The 17500-nt window shown below is 41.2% G+C and overlaps 1 protein-coding gene across 1 annotated transcript in view; it reads left to right on the plus strand.

Annotated features, from left to right (window-relative positions):
* LOC118767011 (short-chain collagen C4-like) overlaps positions 1-16994 on the plus strand; it is a 38519-nt gene extending 21525 nt beyond the window's left edge. Inside the window, exons 3-6 of the mRNA XM_036510917.1 lie at positions 5064-5125; positions 11619-11652; positions 14357-14431; positions 16448-16994. Of these exons, the coding sequence (XP_036366810.1) occupies positions 5064-5125; positions 11619-11652; positions 14357-14431; positions 16448-16947 (671 nt within the window). The 3' untranslated portion in view covers positions 16948-16994. The remainder of the gene's footprint in view (positions 1-5063; positions 5126-11618; positions 11653-14356; positions 14432-16447) is intronic.
* The last annotated feature ends 506 nt before the right edge of the window (positions 16995-17500 follow it).

Here is a 17500-nt window from a genome sequence, read left to right on the forward strand (position 1 = left end):
CGGCGCGCTAACGATTCTCCGTGATCACGGAGATATATCTATCATACGCACACAATTCACACACACACACACATACACACGTACATACACACACACCAGCACAGATGTCCACATATACCTTTAACGAACTATATTCATACAGATACGCACACACTTATACACACATGGGCAGAGACACACACGCACATACACGTACTTAAACGCACACACGCACACAAGCACACGCACGCACATTACTCCCACACAACTCCAAAACACCCCACACACACACGCATGCATAAATTCACATACACACCGATACATATACATACACGCAATATATGCCTACACGCGCACACACACATACACATACGTATACACATATAGACACAGACACACACACACGCAAAAACATGCGCGCACATACGCTCGCACACACGCACACGAATGCACACACCGAAAACTCACAACCCCACGGATACACGTATATACACAATTATATACGCTTACACACACATATACGCACACAAAACTACACGCACATATAAGACACACGCGCTTACATACACACACACACAAATGTACCCACACATACGTCCCATACACACGGCACACAATTATACATACATGTATACACACAAACGCACAGTTACTCACCACACAAACTCTACGCATACACACTCAAACACACTACAAACAAAACACACACATACACACACACACGTGTCATCATTGCACACATACCCACATACCCACATACACACACACGTACACATACACTAAGTAAAGCACAGTTATTCGCCACACAACCTAACTCTACGCCTACTCACACGAACACACACATTCATACACACACACACAATACAAACAAAACACACACACGAAACATATACATACACGCACACACGCACATACTTCAAACTAGCAGTACCTACAACTTGACCTTCGGTAGAGACAAAGGAATCCACGCCTAAATCCTTCTTCCTTGGCCTTAACACTACTAACCCTACAACACGCAAAGATTAACAGCCACAACCACACACACATACACACACACACACACACACGTGTCATCATTGCACTCATACACACATACACACACACGCAGACCTACGCGCACACTCTTATCCACACTTACACACACATTCCTCCTCCTCTACCACTCTCCTGTCTTTGAAAGAACTTTTCATCACCCATTCCCTTCACGCCATTCAAAATGTGACGGCGTGTGTACCGTTGGCGATTTTTTTTCCGCTGTCTTCCCTCCTCTGGATCTTTCCTTCTCGTATGTTTCCGACGAAGAGCTCCACCCGAAACGTTAAACCCTCCTTCTTTCCTTCTTTCCTGAGCGTCCAATAATACTATATTTGTTCCACGTCCTCGCGTTTATGTTTTTTGTGCTTTCTTGTTTGCATTATATTTAACTATATATATACATGTATATATATATATATAATATATATATATATATATATATATATATATATATCAACAATTGAGGGTAAAATTAATTAATTAATCAATTTCATCAAGTGTTCAGTATGTAAAAGGACCATTTAAGGCGAATTCAAAATATTACATTATATAATTAGGGCTTAGTAAAATAAATTACTTTGCCACATACTGAACTTAGTAGAAATAGCAGCCAAAAAAAAAAAAAAAAAAATTTTCTTAGCATTTCTACTACTTAAAGAAAGTTTCTCTCAGATAATGTTTACTCCAGACAGCTCACGAAGGTTTGGGGGTAAATACAGAAAAATATCACAAGTACATAGATCGTTTGAGTACGTCAACGTTTCAAGATTAGTTTCAACTGTTTAGTTGGAGTGGTTCATCTGAAGCGACAAGTTCGCTGATAGGTAAAGTTCCTTCTTTTAGTGTTTCCAAATCCAAATTAAGAAATTTTGAGCTGACGAAAGAAATGCTGATTTTATTTGGCTAATCTTGAAACGTTGACGTACTCAAACGATCTATGTACTTGTGATATTTTTCTGTATTTACCCCCAAACCTTCGTGAGCTGTCTGGAGTAAACATTATCTGAGAGAAACTTTCTTTAAGTAGTAGAAATGCTAAGAAAATTTTTTTTTTTGGCTGCTATTTCTACTAAGTTCAGTATGTGGCAAAGTAATTTATTTTACTAAGCCCTAATTATATAATGTTTATATATATATATATATATATATATATGTGTGTGTGTGTGTGTATGTGTGTGTGTGGAGAAATATGTGTGTATAAATATGTGTGTGTGTGTGTGTGTGTGTGTGTACTAGCAGACGTACCCGGTATTGCTGGGGATTAAAATGGCAAAGTTGGTATATAATATATTCCAGTCATTTTGAAACAGGTGATATTGGAAAGTGTAACATTGACAACAAAACATTTGTAGAGTAAATGCTGGGCTAATTCGACTAAGCAACATGCTATGCGTCCGTTTGGAGTGTTTCAGGCCCTAACCTGTCATGCAAAATTAGAGGTGGGGTTTGTGTGATTTTTGAACGCACCGTAAAGCTGTCAGTGGATATACTCACCTTTGCAGCAGTATGCGCTGTATCTAACACGGCCCATCATCGTAAATTTTGACACCTCACGTCGGGTTTGATGTCCTATATCACTCATAGTGCAAATTTGGAGTAACTGTGGTTGTTCATTCGCGGGTACCAGGGAACCATTGAGGCGATAGAGTTGCCATTGAACTTTGACGTCGGCGTAAATTCATGTTTATCTATCTTCTTAGATTCACCAAACGATGTCATTTGAAATTCAGTGTTGTATTGTCTGATATTGTTCAGAAAATCGTTTGACGGGATGGAAGCGCCTTCTAGAAGATTCCTAAGGGGTTGAAATGGTATTGCTTGCAATGATACCTGACCGAATATGTTGTCATCTATTGCATTGTTTTAAGTTCTAAACGATAATAAATATCCTGAAGTTCTATTTATATGATGCTATTTCTATGTTTTCACAGAACCGTTTCATCTCCAAGAAATCTCTCGACGATAAACCTGATGATACGCCAAGTAAGAACTAATTTTATAGATAAAGAATTTTACCCGTGTTTCCTTAACTAATGATTTAAAACTTCACCAACTTTGAATTAGTTCCACATTACTATCCATATTTCCACAATAATATATACTAAGACACTTGCCTGAATTTATTTCAAAATATGTTCTATTTACAATAATTTCCTAAATAAAATGTTACTCTAATATACTAGCCATTTATTGTGTGTATATGAGTAAATATGCAGTGCTACGTCGAGAATTGTTTCGGCCCGCACGGTTCATCCGAGTGTGCACTTCACCGAGTGTCCGAGGCGGCCGGTATGTTCACAGTGAACAAATTAGAGTGCTCAGAGCGAGCCCCGCCGGCTTGCATACGAAAAGCATGGAATGCCCTCTCCATCTGATAATCAAATGCCCGAGCTGGCGCTTCACTGCGTTTATATCTACAATTCAGCATTCTGTTCACACTTGTGCTCCAATCGTTCGTGAATAGAGACCCGAAATAATGATCTTCCATTTTCCTACAGAGTGCATATTTGTCAGTCATGCCTTGGGGTACTCGTCAGCCAACCAATTCAGTGCACGTTGTTGGTGACCATCAGACGAATCGGGTAGCAGCATGTCGTCTACAAATAACAGTCGACCGATCACGCAGAGATGAATTGGGATACCTCTACCACAATGGCTGCGCATATTCAACCAGATCACAAAAAGAATGTGAGAAGGGGCACTAACAATGCACACTTCAACTAAGTGAAACCTTCACGTTGAAAACTTTCGACTTTTACATAAATACAAACATTTGAACATCCATATAAGTTCTTTATGGCAAACAGTATTTGCACATTAAACTCACCTTCATGGTAAATCACCCACAACATGCCCCAGGGCACGTGATCGTATGCCTTTTCGTGGTTTACAGTGTATTCCTCTTGGAAATGCTTCAACGTTTTCTGGAAGATCTATCTTTGAACGACTCTCTGGTCGGGTGTACTGCAACCAGGACAGTAATCTTGGGCGCGACAATTTCCCCACTTATCGTTTCCTGACATCTAGAATAGACTTTTCGATAATTAGAACACAATCTTTGGTCTCTGTTTGAAAAAAATTGTGATTGTCACCCCATATTACCATTGCCTTGGTGTTTTTCCCAGGGTTCCCATCCACCTAGCATACATGGGTCACTCAGAGAATACCATCTGTATTTAAGGTTTCTAAAATATCAAGCCGAACGTGCTTTTCACCAGCAGCTTTATCACTTTTAAGTGAGTTTAGCTCAAATAAGCGTTCAACCGAAGAAGAACCTGCCGAATAAAATAATACAATCACGAATCGATTTCGATGTCCAACTTCATTCAGGCGGGTCACTCTCAATTTGGATGCAAAAGTCTCCACAATTTTGTTTCTGATCCCAGCATCCACTGCGGCTGCCAACTGTATTCTGTAAGTCGAGCTGGACTTACCAATTTCTAGTGTTCGGCACTAGAACATTTAGGTAGTGACGAGTTGATAACTCCACCCGTCCTCTTACACAAACGTTCAGCAAAGAGTGGAAGATGACCGAACTCTATCAGAAACCTCTGTCACCAAGTATTTCTATTCCAGGTACCCTTATAAATATCCCTGTCTTAAAATAATATCCATACCATAGAGTGGAGAGTGTGTATCCTGCACAGAAGGCTGCTATGATCTCTCCATTAAGTTCACTGACGACATACCCCAAATATATCTAAAGCTGAGGTGAATTTGCTTAGGAAGGATTTGTATTTGACCTCGGTGTTTGCTGCATATACTTACAGCAGCCACAGTGGTCCTTCGTATTCAGCCTTAGCTTCAAGAGGTGAACCCACACACCTAGTAGGTTTCACTCCATAATACAATCCGAAAGCTGGGGATTTAGGGTATTCTTATCCCACCTGTGCAGACATTGTTGGCACCACAGTTGCGTAGTGGAGTTCAAAGCCTATATCCAGGTGTACGCTATCGGAGAAAGGAAATTTTGTAGAGGAGACACCGATTATATCTTACAGGCAGATTATATCTAACAATTTCGACGTTTTAATTCTCAATTATTAAAGGTTCCCTTCTTGATCTGCTTTGTTGTCCTGAGACCGTCAATATTGTGCTCCCATCAAAAACGGTAAGTCATGGATTTTGTGTTAACATATGTATGTCTGTATGCATGTATTTATTTAGGTATGTATGTGTGTGTAAATATGTGTGTGTGCGTGTGTGTAAATATGTGTGTGTGTATTATGTATGTGTGCGTGTGTGTAAATATGTGTGTATGTATTATGTATGTGTGCGTGTGTGTAAATATGTGTGTATGTATTATGTATGTGTGCGTGTGTGTAAATATGTGTGTGTGTATGGATTGATAGATTTGCGGATAGACAGACAGAGAGACAGATAGATAGATAGGTAGGTAGATAGACAGACAGATAGATAGATAGGTAGGTAGATAGACAGACAGATAGATAGATAGGTAGATAGATAGATAGATAGATAGATAGATAGATAGATAGATAGATAGATAGATAGATTACATAGAAGGATAGATATATATAGATAGATAGACAGACAGCAGACAGATAGATAGATAGATAAGTTTCTTTATTGGCCACACAGGGATGCACACAGATGGGCCAAGTTACAAGGTAGAGCTTTTCTTTTGGGGGATGAAGAGAACAAAAAACAAAAGAAAAAAAAATGGGGGTGGCGTAGGTTTTCGATCAAGAGGGATCGTAAAAGAGGAAAAAAAAGAACGATCAATAGGGATCGTGTATCACAGTGTTATGATACATGGTGTAAAGAGGAAAGCAAGTAAGGTTTATCCGTGGGAAGAAAAGCCTACGAAAAAGACCACGGTAACCTTGGTCAATATTGTTATATGTTACCACATTTGTTTGCAAGTGGGTAACCCTCTGTTTTCAATTTCTGGGTTCATAGGATTATGCTCAAGGTGGCTTCGTCATTCATACGTGCCATCCTTGCTACATTCACCCATCTTTTTTTAAAACATTCGCTAGACAAAACTTGCCTCTCTACTCTCACTTTCCTTTTCAAGTGGTACTTGAAGAAGTTGATGGGAGATTGACCAGAGAGGAGAGTGTTTGTCTCCAATCCTTTCAGACGCGTCCACCAGATACATTCTTTCGCCATAGCCACAAGGATGATGAAAATAGCTCTTCCTTCCCGTTTGAAGGAAGGAGGCGTGACAATATGGACGATAGACTCAGCTGATAAACCGACACGTCCCACACGTGACAGCAGCTGTTCGACATAAGCCCACAGGTCGGAAATTGTTGGACACTGCACGGGTGCGTGCAGAACGGTTTCGTCGCTCTGACCGCATCTCGGGCAGGTCGGCCCCGTGTTTCTCGAGCCGTGTCTGTAGAGCTTATCCCGAACGGGTAGCGCTTCTCGGTCGCACTGCCAGGCCAGGGATCTCTGGAAGTTGTCCATGGGCCCTGGCCCGAAAGTCGTCCTGAACAGGCGGGTCAGAGACTCCTCGTCGACGTCCAGGTTTGCCCCGAGCTCGTCGTCGTACCTCCCCTCCACTAATCCCCTATAGAATGCTTTGGTTGTGTTGAAGTCACTCAAGGTCGACCCGGGACGGCAGAGTTGCTTGAGAGCAACGCGACACTCGCGGTGCCATTCGCCCTTCCTCGGCCTCTTTTTGATCCACGACTGCAGTTCGGTCATGGAGACGAGCTGCGGGAAAGCGTGCCTCACAAACGGCGACCACACCTGTTCACCGTCGTCTACATAGAGCCAGAGATGTCGCAGTCTCGGCGCGTGTCTGCGCATCATCAACCACGGCATACCCAGCCCTCCTTTTAGCGGGTGTTGACAGCAAATGGATCGCCTGACCATCGGGACGCATCCTTTCCACAAGAAGCGAAAGAGAATGCGTTGTAGTTTGGTGATGGTAGGGTCGGGACAAGGTACGACGGATAGGCGGTAGTAGATGACGGACGCGATGTACGTGTTCGCCACCTCCGCCCGACCTTTTAGGGACAGTTTCTTCTCGGCCCATTGCCGGGCGAGAGTGACCACCCTACTCGTTATCTCGTTCCAGTTCTTCTCCACTTGGAGGTCCGGACCAAACTAGACCCCGAGCAACTCAACCGGGCCGTCGGTCCAGCGTCCCACGACGGAGGCGCTGGTGGACGGCATGGGCTTGCTTCTCCAGGTGCCTAGTCGCAAGCCCACTGACTTTTCCCGGTTGATTTTCGCTCCTGTCACCGCTTCGTAGTTTTTCAGTGTCTCGCCGACCAGCTCGATGTGCTCGTGGCTAGACACTATGACGGTGACGTCGTCCGCGTATGCAGACACGCTCGTCCCGCATCCCAGTTCTCGCGGGATGCCCCTCAAAGTTGCCAGCTTCCGCAATCGAGAGTCAATACGTATAGAAGCGACGAGAGGGGGCATCCCTGACGGACCGAACGTGCGATGTCGAAGGGTCTCGATAGATGTCCATTCACGCGAAATACCGAACGGATACCTCTGTACAAAGCGGCTATCCAGCCGCGGAAGACGGGACCGAAGCCTGCCGCTCTGAGGACCGCCTCCAAGTATCGATGGTCTACCCTATCGAAAGCTTTCGATTGATCAAGATTGATCAGCGCCCCACCCATGCCAGGTTCGTTAACTACCCTGTCTATGATGTAGCGCATCAGGTGGAGGTTGTCATGGATGGTCCGGCCCGGCACGGCGCATGTTTGCGCCCTGTCGACCAGTTTCTCGATGACAAGCGCCAACCTCTTGGCTAGCACCTTGGCCAAAATTTTCAAGTCTGCATTAAGTAGAGTGATGGGCCTAAAGTTATCTATTACATTTCCCTTGTTTAGATCTTTCTTCAGCAGTGTTACAGCTCCTCGGCTCACAAAACCAGGAATGCTCCCGTTTTGCTGCCAGTTGCAGTACACCGCCGCCAAGAGATCTCCAAACAAGTCTGGCATACAATTGTAAAGCTTGTAGGGTAGACCATCCAAACCCGGTGATTTGTCCCTCGAGCATTCTGCCATCGCCTCCTGCACTTCCGCCGCCGTACCTTCGCAGCACCCTGCCTTTCTTGTCGAGAGTCGTGGTAGGCTATGTAGGTGGGCACTGAAGTCCACCCTACGTTCTTGCCCTCCACTCGTCCCGAACAGTCGGGCAAAATGCTGCTGAAAGGCCTCACACATTTTACTTGGCTCAAGCAATTCGTGCCCCTGTTCATCTACCAGGGACCGAATGGTGGCTTTGCTGCCCTGTTGCGCCTCTGCCACCCGGGCCTCTCTCGCGGCTCCAACACCTTCGTTCCTTAGAGCACGCATCCTAGCTCTGACAGCACATCTTCGTGCTTGGCGTTGAAGTGTTGGTCGAGGGCCAACCTCGCCGCCAAAACGTCGGATGCGATGCCGCTTCTAATTGCCATAGATAGATAGATAGATAGATAGATAGATAGATAGATAGATAGATAGATAGATAGATAGATAGATGGATAGATTAGATAGATGGATAGATAGATAGATAGATAGATATAGAGATAGATACATAGATAGATAGATATGTAGATAGGTAGATAGATAGATAGATAGATAGAGACAGACAGACAGACAGACAGACAGACATAGATAGAAAGATAGATAGATAGATAGATAGATAGATAGATAGATAGATAGACAGACATACAGACAGACAGACAGACAGAAGACAGATAGATAGATAGATAGATAGATATATAGATAGATAGATATGTTTCTTTATTAGCCACACAGGGCTGCACACAGACAGAACAAATTACAAGGTAGAGCATTTCTTTTGGGGCTAAAAAAAATGGGGGTTGGTTTTCGATCAAAAGGGATCGTAAAAAGAAAGAAAGAGGACAAAAAAAGGGGAGGATTTTTAAACAGGGGGGAGAGGGATTAAAAAAAGAAAAGGGGAGAGGAAAAAAAGTTGATCAATAGGGATCGTAATCACAGAAATGTCAATATGAAGTGTAAAGGGGAGGACAGGTGAGGTTTACCCGTGGAAAGAAAAGCCTACGGAAAAGACCACGGTAACCTCGGTCAATGAAGTCACATGTTATATTTCTTTCTTTTATTTTTTTTTTTTGCAAATAAGCAACTCTCTGTATTAATTTTTACGGTTCATAGAATCATAGTCAAGGTGGCTTCGTCATTCATACGTGCCATCCTTGCTACATTCACCCATCTTTTTTTAAAACATTCACTAGACAAAACTTGCTTCCCTACTCTCACTTTCCTCTTCAAGTGATACTTGAAGAAGTTGATGAGAGATTGACCAGAGAGGAAAGTGTTTGTCTCTAATCCTTTCAGACGCGTCCACCAGATACATTCTTTCGCCATAGCCACAAGGATGATGAAAATAGCTCTTCCTTCCCGTTTGAAGGAAGGAGGCGTGTCGATATTAACGATAGACTCGGCTGATAAACCGACACGTCCCACACGTGACAGCAGTCGTTCGACATAAGCCCACAGGTCGGAAATTGTTGGACACTGCACGATTGCGTGCAGAGCGGTTTCGTCGCTCTGCCCGCATCTTGGGCAGGTCGGCCCCGTGTTTCTCGAGCCATGCCTATAGAGCTTATCCCGAACGTGTAGCGCTTCTCGGTAGCACCGCCAGGCCAGGGATCTCTGGAAGTTGTCCGTAGGTCCCGGGCCGAAAGTCGTTTCAAACAGGCGGGTCAGGTATTCCTCGTCGACGTCCAGGTTTGCCTCGAGATCGTCGTCGTACCTCCCCTCCACTAATCCCCTATAGAATGCTTTGGTTGTGTTGAAGTCACTCAAGGTCGACCCGGGACGGCAGAGTTGCTTGAGAGCAACGCGACACTCGCTGTGCCATTCGCCCTTCCTCGGCCTCTTTTTGATCCACGACTGCAGTTCGGTCATGGAGACGAGTTGCGGGAAAGCGTGCCTCACAAACGGCGACCACACCTGTTCACCGATAGATAGATAGATAGATAGATAGATAGATAGATAGATAGATAGATAGATAGATAGATAGATAGATAGATAGATAGTTAGATAGATAGATATATAGATAGATAGATAGATAGATAGATAGATAGATAGATATAGAAATACCTGTCAATCTATTCGGTTGTCCAGAAATTTATTGCTGATATATGGTTGCTTAAATTTCGACTTATTTTAGAACATGATTGAGTTCATAAAATAGAATTTAACTCCACCTCCATTAAGAACGCAGTTTAAGCTATCTTTTCGTGTAAGAAGGTTTATGTTCCTATAACCTGTGTTAATTTTGTAACACTTGAAAAGGCAAGATAAGAAAGTTCATTTTCGGCACTTGATGCTTTGGGAACCAGACAAAAATTGCTGCAGCTAGGCTGGCATGTGTTACTCCATCCCTCCATATTCACCAGATATTGCACCTTCGGATTTCCACTTATTCAGGCCTCTGCAGAATAGTCTTAATGGTAAAAATTTCAATTCCTTGAATGACGTAAAAAGATACCTCGATAAATTCTTTGCCATGAAACCACTTCAATTCTGGAAAGAGGGTATTTTCAAGTTAAAGGAAAGATGGAGAAGCATAGTTTTACAAAATGGTTCATATTTGGTTGTTTAAAAATGCAATGGCAAGTATTTATTGGCCCTTTATTTTCCTTTAAAAATCGGCACGAGCTTTCCAGGCAACCCAATATAAATACATATATATCTATGTATATCTGTATACATATATATGTATATATATATATATACATATATATATTTATATATATATATATTTATATATATATATATATACAAACTTATATATATATAAACACGCACACACAAACATATGTATATATATATGTATAAACATTATATATATATATAAATTTTTATACATTTACATATATACATCTACATATACACACTATATTTAAGGAGTGAATAACCAGTTTATATAGCACCCGTGTACAAAATATCTAATCCTCATCCCTTTCGTATGCAGTCAATTTATAACCTACAATATGTTCCCAAACATTTTTCTTACAAACTTTTGTGATATTCCATTGAACGCCAAAAGATATGTTGACCTTCGAGCTTCAATCCGGAATATTATTCACCAGTGCTAGAAATGCCCGACTCTTCAGTGATCATGATGGATAACTATACTAAACAATATCAAGGCGATAGAGCTTTTGCATCAATTCAAACTACTTTTAAATATTGCATCCTATTGCCTTGACAAATTCTCCTAATGTCGCAGTGGAAAAGTCCTACAGCGTATTAGGACGCCGTACATGAAAGGTTGGCGTCGGACTTTCTTGTACGTCAGCAGAATGCGCAAGTATACGTTTCTAGTAATCTTCAAACTACCAGCGATTTTAGATAGCAAAATTAGTCTACTCTTGACAATGAACAGGGATATTAGCTGTTTATGTAATGTGTATGCTTTGCCATATACAAGCATGAAATAATGAAATACCAGATTCACAGAAAGGCATGCAGTTCCAGCAAACCTCCAAGATGTAACACGATATAATAGATTTGGTAGAATGGACAATGTCGACGTCACCCACATCTTCATAAAATGCTGTCCGAAAATGTTGTCATATATTGCATTCTTTTTTCAGTTCTAAACGATAATAAATACTTTCTCTTTTTCCACAGAAATCTTGCGACGATAAACCTGATGACACCCCAAGTAAGAACTAATTTTATATTGTATAAGACAATAACTTTGAAGAAATGTTCAGGAATGAGATTAAATATTATAAAGTATCCAGCTTCCAGTTCTACAGTGTTTAGCTAAAGTCATTCACCCGTGTCTCCTTAACGATTTATAATTTCACCAAAGTTGAATTGACTCTACATCACTATCCATATTTCTTCAGTAATATATACTAAGACACTAGTCTAAATTTCTTTTAAAATACATTTTTTTTACAATAATTTCCTTAATAAAATTTTACTCTGTTATACTATGACATTAATTGTGTGTATATGAGTGTGTGTGTGTGTGTGTGTGTGTGCAGCGCTACGTCGATAAGTGTACCAACCATTGTTCGTCTGAGAATCGAATGCCCGACCTAGCGCATCAATGCGTTTATATCTAGAATTTAGCAATCTGTTCAGTCTTGTGCTTCCAATCACTCGTGAATAGATTCCTGAAGTAACGATATTCCACTTTCCTGCAGAGTGTGTGTTAGTCATCCCTGCCTTGGAGCACTCGGCAGCCAACCCATTCAATGCGTGTCGAAAGTGAACTTGACATGAGTCAGATAGCAGCACGTCGTCTGCAAATAGCAGTCGACCGACCCCATACAGACGAAATGAGATACTTCTAAAATGGCTGAGCCTTGATCAACCAGATCATAAGAAATGTGAAAAGCACTAACAATGCACTCTTCTATCGAAGTCCAAACTCCATGTTGAAAACATTCGGCTTTTGCACAAATACAAACATTTTACGAGTATTTTACGATAAAAAGTACTTGCCCAATAATTTCACCTTCCTGGTAAACCATCTGCAACATGCCCCACAGCACGTGGTCTACAGCGTATTCCCCTTGGATATATTTCAACATTTTCTCGAAGATCTGCCTTTGAACGAATATCTGGTCGGGTGTACTGCGTCCAGGACAGTAATCTTGGGCGCGACCATTTCTCTACGTAATATTTCTAGACATGTAGTGTAGGCTTTGTCTTAAAAAAATCTGTGGTTATTACCCCGGATTGTCATTGCACTCGTGTTTTCCCTGATGCCCCATTCCACCTAGCATACACGGGTCACTCAAGGAATACCCTGAGTATTTAAGGGTTTAAAATTATCAAGACGAACGTATTTCTCTCCAGCAGCTTTATCACTTTTCAGTGACTTTAGTTCGACAAAAATTATACAATCACTAATCGATTTCGATGCCCAAGTTTATTCATGTGGGTCTCTCTCAATTTGGATGCAATATTATCCACAATTTTGTTTCTTATTCCATCATCCACAACTGCTTTCAACTTTATTCCGTAGGTCGCTCTGGACTTACCAATTTACTAGGTTCTCCCAACTGTAGGCATCTTCCGGTTTCAGACATCTTGGTAGTGGTCAGTTGACAACTCTCCCCACTACTTATAGCCCGAACGTCCAGCACAGACTCAAAGAGGACTGAGACGACAACAACATCTATCAAGAATTTCTGTCACTAAGCATTTCTATTCCAAGTACCCTTATAAACAACCGTCTTAAAACGATATCTATATCATAGAGAGTCCAGAAGACTAGTATGGCCACCACATTAAGGTGTGTGACGCCATTCCACCCAATCAATACTTCTTGCGGTTATCAGCGCCAAAGTGTGCACGGAAGTCTCCTTGTAAGACAAATGACTTTACCCCAAATATATCCAAAGCTGCAGTGACTTTGTTAAGGAAGCATTTGTATTTGACCTCGCTATTGGGTGCATTTACTTCCAGCAGCTACATCACTCCATTCTGCTTGAGCTTCAGGAGATATCCCTTAATACCTAGTGGGATTCACTTCATAATCCAATCCGAAAGCCAGGGATTGTGAGCATCCCACTTCCGCCTATGCAGACATAGTTGGCACCACACCTGCACGGTGGAGTTTCCAACCTACTTCCAAGTGTGCGCCTCCGAAGCAATGAAGCTTTCTTGAGGAGACTGATTATATATAACAGGCAACGTTTTGTCTCGTCCGGTTTTGACAGTCTAATTCTCAATTATGAACGGATGATCCCTTCTAGACCGGCTTCGGGGTCATGGAACACACATATTTTGTACTCCCTTCCCATGCATCCCAATTTGAGTTGGGTGGAGACAGAAAAATATTTCCCAAATGGACTCCTTCATCCAAGATCCGGACGCAAATGTTGTTATCCCTCTCGATGAATGACGCGTTATGGCTATTCCTTCGAGCCCTTTGCATATTGTAGCTATGATGGACTGATTCGCGCCAAACATTAAGCTGATATTTGTAATTGACCAATCCAGTACCAAGAATTGATAATATGGCTACATGTCTAAAAATGACTTTATCATTATTACGGTCACAAATATATATATATACTCACATCCAAGTTCAACAACAAAACAAACATCCTTTCATAAGGGAGACAAATACACTTTCTGATATTCTGAGATTAATCTCTCAATTCGTTGACATCAACGTCAACAACAGGCTCAATAGACAAATGACTAATTTTCTTCGTTTAAAATTTATTCTTAGCGAATCATTTACTTCTTTCATTCTGATTTTCATTCATTCACTCATTCATTTTCTCTTAAATTCTAAATTTCTCTCCTCTCTATCAATTCCTTCCAAGCCAACAACTTCCTTTGTATAGGATTCAAGAATTCTTTCTTTTAAACTAAATTGTTTCATTTTAATTTCACAGAACCCGGTCTCGGATCATTGTATACTCGGTGGGGCAGAACTACTTGTCCTACTAATTCAAGCCTTGTATATGACGGTTAGTATAAACTATACTTCTGTTCTCTCTTTCTCTCTTTATCTTTCTCTTCTTCTCTTTTTATTCCTTCTCTTTCTCTCGTCTCTCTCCCTCCCCGTCACTCTCACGCACACGCCCACACACTCAAGCAAATCATTTGATGACATATCACGTTTGAAACGATATATAGAGTCTGCACAAGACTGCTTACTCCTTTGTAGGTATTTGGTCAAATCAGAATTTTAAATGTTGTCTACTACGGACCAAGTGAAAAGGCGGTTGTCTAACTACAGAATATAGATATCTCTACGTTAAGTTATAGATAGGACTAGACGGGAATCCAGTATAGCGATCAAGGACTCCTGGCTGACTTGTATGGAGTGTAGATATCAAATACCGAGGCTGCTGACTGGTGATCAAATATACTGGCTACGGATGGTGGTATTGTACGTGAGTGACATGAGCTGAAAAGTGGCCACTTGACTATCTTTAACTAGAGTGCCCAATGATCGTAGGTGTGGGCTAAATTGAATAGAGTCTATTAGAATTGATGACAGTGACTGTAAATGGTTAATGGAATGAAAGCACAATGTAGAATGAGGACTGGACAAGCCACATACTGTAAATGATGGAAAAAGCTAAGGACTTTATTCATTAGGTAAAATATAGAGAGACTAAATATTAGTGAGAGAACACAACAGAGTACAGAATGCACTTCTATTCTTCTCCGCCTCACCGAAATCGTCCTATCGCTAAAACCTTGCTCTTTTCATGCACCACATCACCTCATTAATTATCCAGTATATCTTTGTAAGGTAATTCCGAAACTTCCAATTCAAAACTGCTGCTACAAACTGCGTCCCCAATCAACCTTACGTTCCTTAAAAATGCTCTGTATCTGCTCTTTATAAACCCTACACGTATCCTTTTTCGGTCTCCCACTTCGCCGTCCATTCATCTTAAGCACTAAGCCATCACTGAACCTCACAATTTTTCCTCCCACCTCGTTTCTGTGTATTGCATGAAAAAAAGTGTGTGTGATCATAACGTCTATGTAAGCCTGATTCGTTCGAGTCTAAACGAGAGGTTTAGCCACCGACTCTCGTATGATCGACTAAACAACATTTCATCGACGGTTACCCACCACTTCTCTGCATCTCGTCGTCTCCCGTATTGTCCAACTCAAACCTCCTACACTTTCCACCACCCAAAACATCTCCGTTCACACGTGAACATCTTTTCCATTTCGGATAAACACGAGTGCATGGGTTTCTTTTTCTCCATCTATTGACATCCACCGAAAAACACCTACCCCATGCAAACATAAATAATAATCCGAGTCGTAACCACAAATACTTACCCGTATACATACAACATATATATACATATATATAGGCGCAGGAGTGGCTGTGTGGTAAGTAGCTTGCTTACCAACCACATGGTTCTGGGTTCAGTCCCACTGCGTGGCATCTTGGGCAAGTGTCTTCTGCTATAGCCTCGGGCCGCCCAATGCCTTGTGAGTGGATTTGATAGACGGAAAGTGAAAGAAGCCTGTGGAATATAAGTATATATACATATATGTATGTGCGTGTATATGTTTGTGTGTCTGTGTTTGTCCCCCCACCATCGCTTGACAACCGATTCTGGTGTGTTTACGTCCTCGTCACTTAGCCGTTCGGCAAAAAGAGATCGATAGCATAAGTACTGGGCTCACAAAGAATAAGTCCCGGTGTCGATATGCTCGACTAAAGGCGGTGCTCCAGAATGGCCGCTGTCAAATGACTGAAACAAGTAAAAGAAAAAAAGGGTATATATATATATATATATACATATATGATGAGAAGTTAAATGTACAGCCACGATTCAGCAACACACAGCTTACGCTAACATAAACACCAACATATATACACCACAATTCGTTCACACGCGACTAAACATGACTTCTTTTAAGTGAAAAATTGTAATGAATGTTTCCGTTATTTCATATATAATTTTGCTTGATATCTTTTTTACTTGATTTATTCTTACCAATTCTAGGTGTGGCTGGTGGACAACATTATTCCCATACTGGTGGCGGAAGTAATCTCTTATGTCTACCCAACGATCCCATTTGGGCCAATTATACTACAGAAGTTGAAAAAGGTGGTTACATTTTTGGCAGTGAATATCAACTACAGTCATACGACACCAATACCATCTTTTCTTTTGCTAACGCTAAATCACTTCATGATCACAACGTTCCGTGCGCTGTCTGTTTGACACGACAACCTGCTGTTGTTATGACGTTACCAGCCAGGACAAAGTGTTACGCTGGTTGGACAACTGAGTATTCGGGATATTTGATGACCGCGCATTATAATCATAAAGGCAGACAAGAATATGTGTGTGTGGATTATGCACCAGAAGCTGATCCAGCAGGTTACAGAAACGAAAATGGAGCTACTTTATATTTCGTTGAGGCTGCTTGTGGTTCATTGCCATGTCCACCGTATGTCCATGGTCAAGAATTAACCTGCGTTGTGTGCAGTAAATATTGAATAGAAATTAAATTCGGTTCCATATGAAAATATGTCTGTGAATTACAATAAATAACATAAAATTTCAATTGTTTTACCTAATATTTTCTTTAAAGTATGTCTATCGTTACAATAAACTGTTGTACTAGTTTACAGAAGATATTCAAACAATACAAAAGAAAGCCAGAAATATCCTCAAAAACAAGAAAAATCTAAATCTGTCGAAATGATTCTAGAAAACATTTTGTAAGATTTCAGTTTATCGTTGAAATAAAATGTTATTTTGTTTAACAGTATTTTGTCTTCTGTCTCATGATTCAACAAACCCCAAATAAAGTACCACCATAGAATTATATCAGCTTTTCATGCCCAGCCTTAGAAAATCTAATACTCGACGCTACTATCTCAGACATCTTGGTTTTCAAATTACAGCTCGGATTCTGACAAGGAGCCATGAACCGCTACATTACTTAGCACAGAACTTAACTGATTCTTTCAACAACAACCAGATACTTCCACACAATCCATTCTATTTGCCGTTATTTATCAGGAAAGCTTTCCGTTCCATTCCTAC

Source organism: Octopus sinensis, linkage group LG18 (assembly GCF_006345805.1).
Source record: "Octopus sinensis linkage group LG18, ASM634580v1, whole genome shotgun sequence".
NCBI classification, from domain to species: domain Eukaryota; kingdom Metazoa; phylum Mollusca; class Cephalopoda; order Octopoda; family Octopodidae; genus Octopus; species Octopus sinensis.